The following is a 231-nucleotide window of genomic DNA, read 5'->3' as shown; positions in this document are numbered from 1 at the left end:
GCTGTGTTTGGCTGGCTAGTTATGGCTAGCTGTGGCTAGCTGTAGCTAGCCGTAGCTGACTACGGCTAGCTGGCTAGCTGTGGCTGGATGTGGCTAGCTAGCTAGCTGTGGCTAGCTGTGGCTAGCTGTGGCTAGCTGGATAATTCCCATTTGCTGCTGTCTGCGGCCTCAAGGCGAAGGGCCCCACAAAGACAAAAACAAGAAATGCAATTTGGGGCTGCATGCAGGAAA

At 54.1% G+C, this 231-nt stretch overlaps 1 protein-coding gene across 1 annotated transcript in view; it reads right to left on the bottom strand.

Annotated features, from left to right (window-relative positions):
* Positions 1 to 168: 168 nt before the first annotated feature.
* The window catches only part of ETH_00039745 (uncharacterized protein), a gene marked incomplete at both ends in the record, with an annotated part of 685 nt that continues 622 nt past the window's right edge, over positions 169 to 231 (bottom strand). The window contains one exon of the mRNA XM_013375422.1: positions 169 to 231. Coding sequence (XP_013230876.1) covers positions 169 to 231 — 63 coding nt within the window.

This window comes from Eimeria tenella, genomic scaffold (assembly GCF_000499545.2).
Source record: "Eimeria tenella Houghton genomic scaffold, Eth_scaff2784, whole genome shotgun sequence".
Taxonomy (NCBI): domain Eukaryota; phylum Apicomplexa; class Conoidasida; order Eucoccidiorida; family Eimeriidae; genus Eimeria; species Eimeria tenella.
Note: the sequence above shows the minus strand (reverse complement) of the source record. Positions and strands in the feature narration are given on the sequence as shown.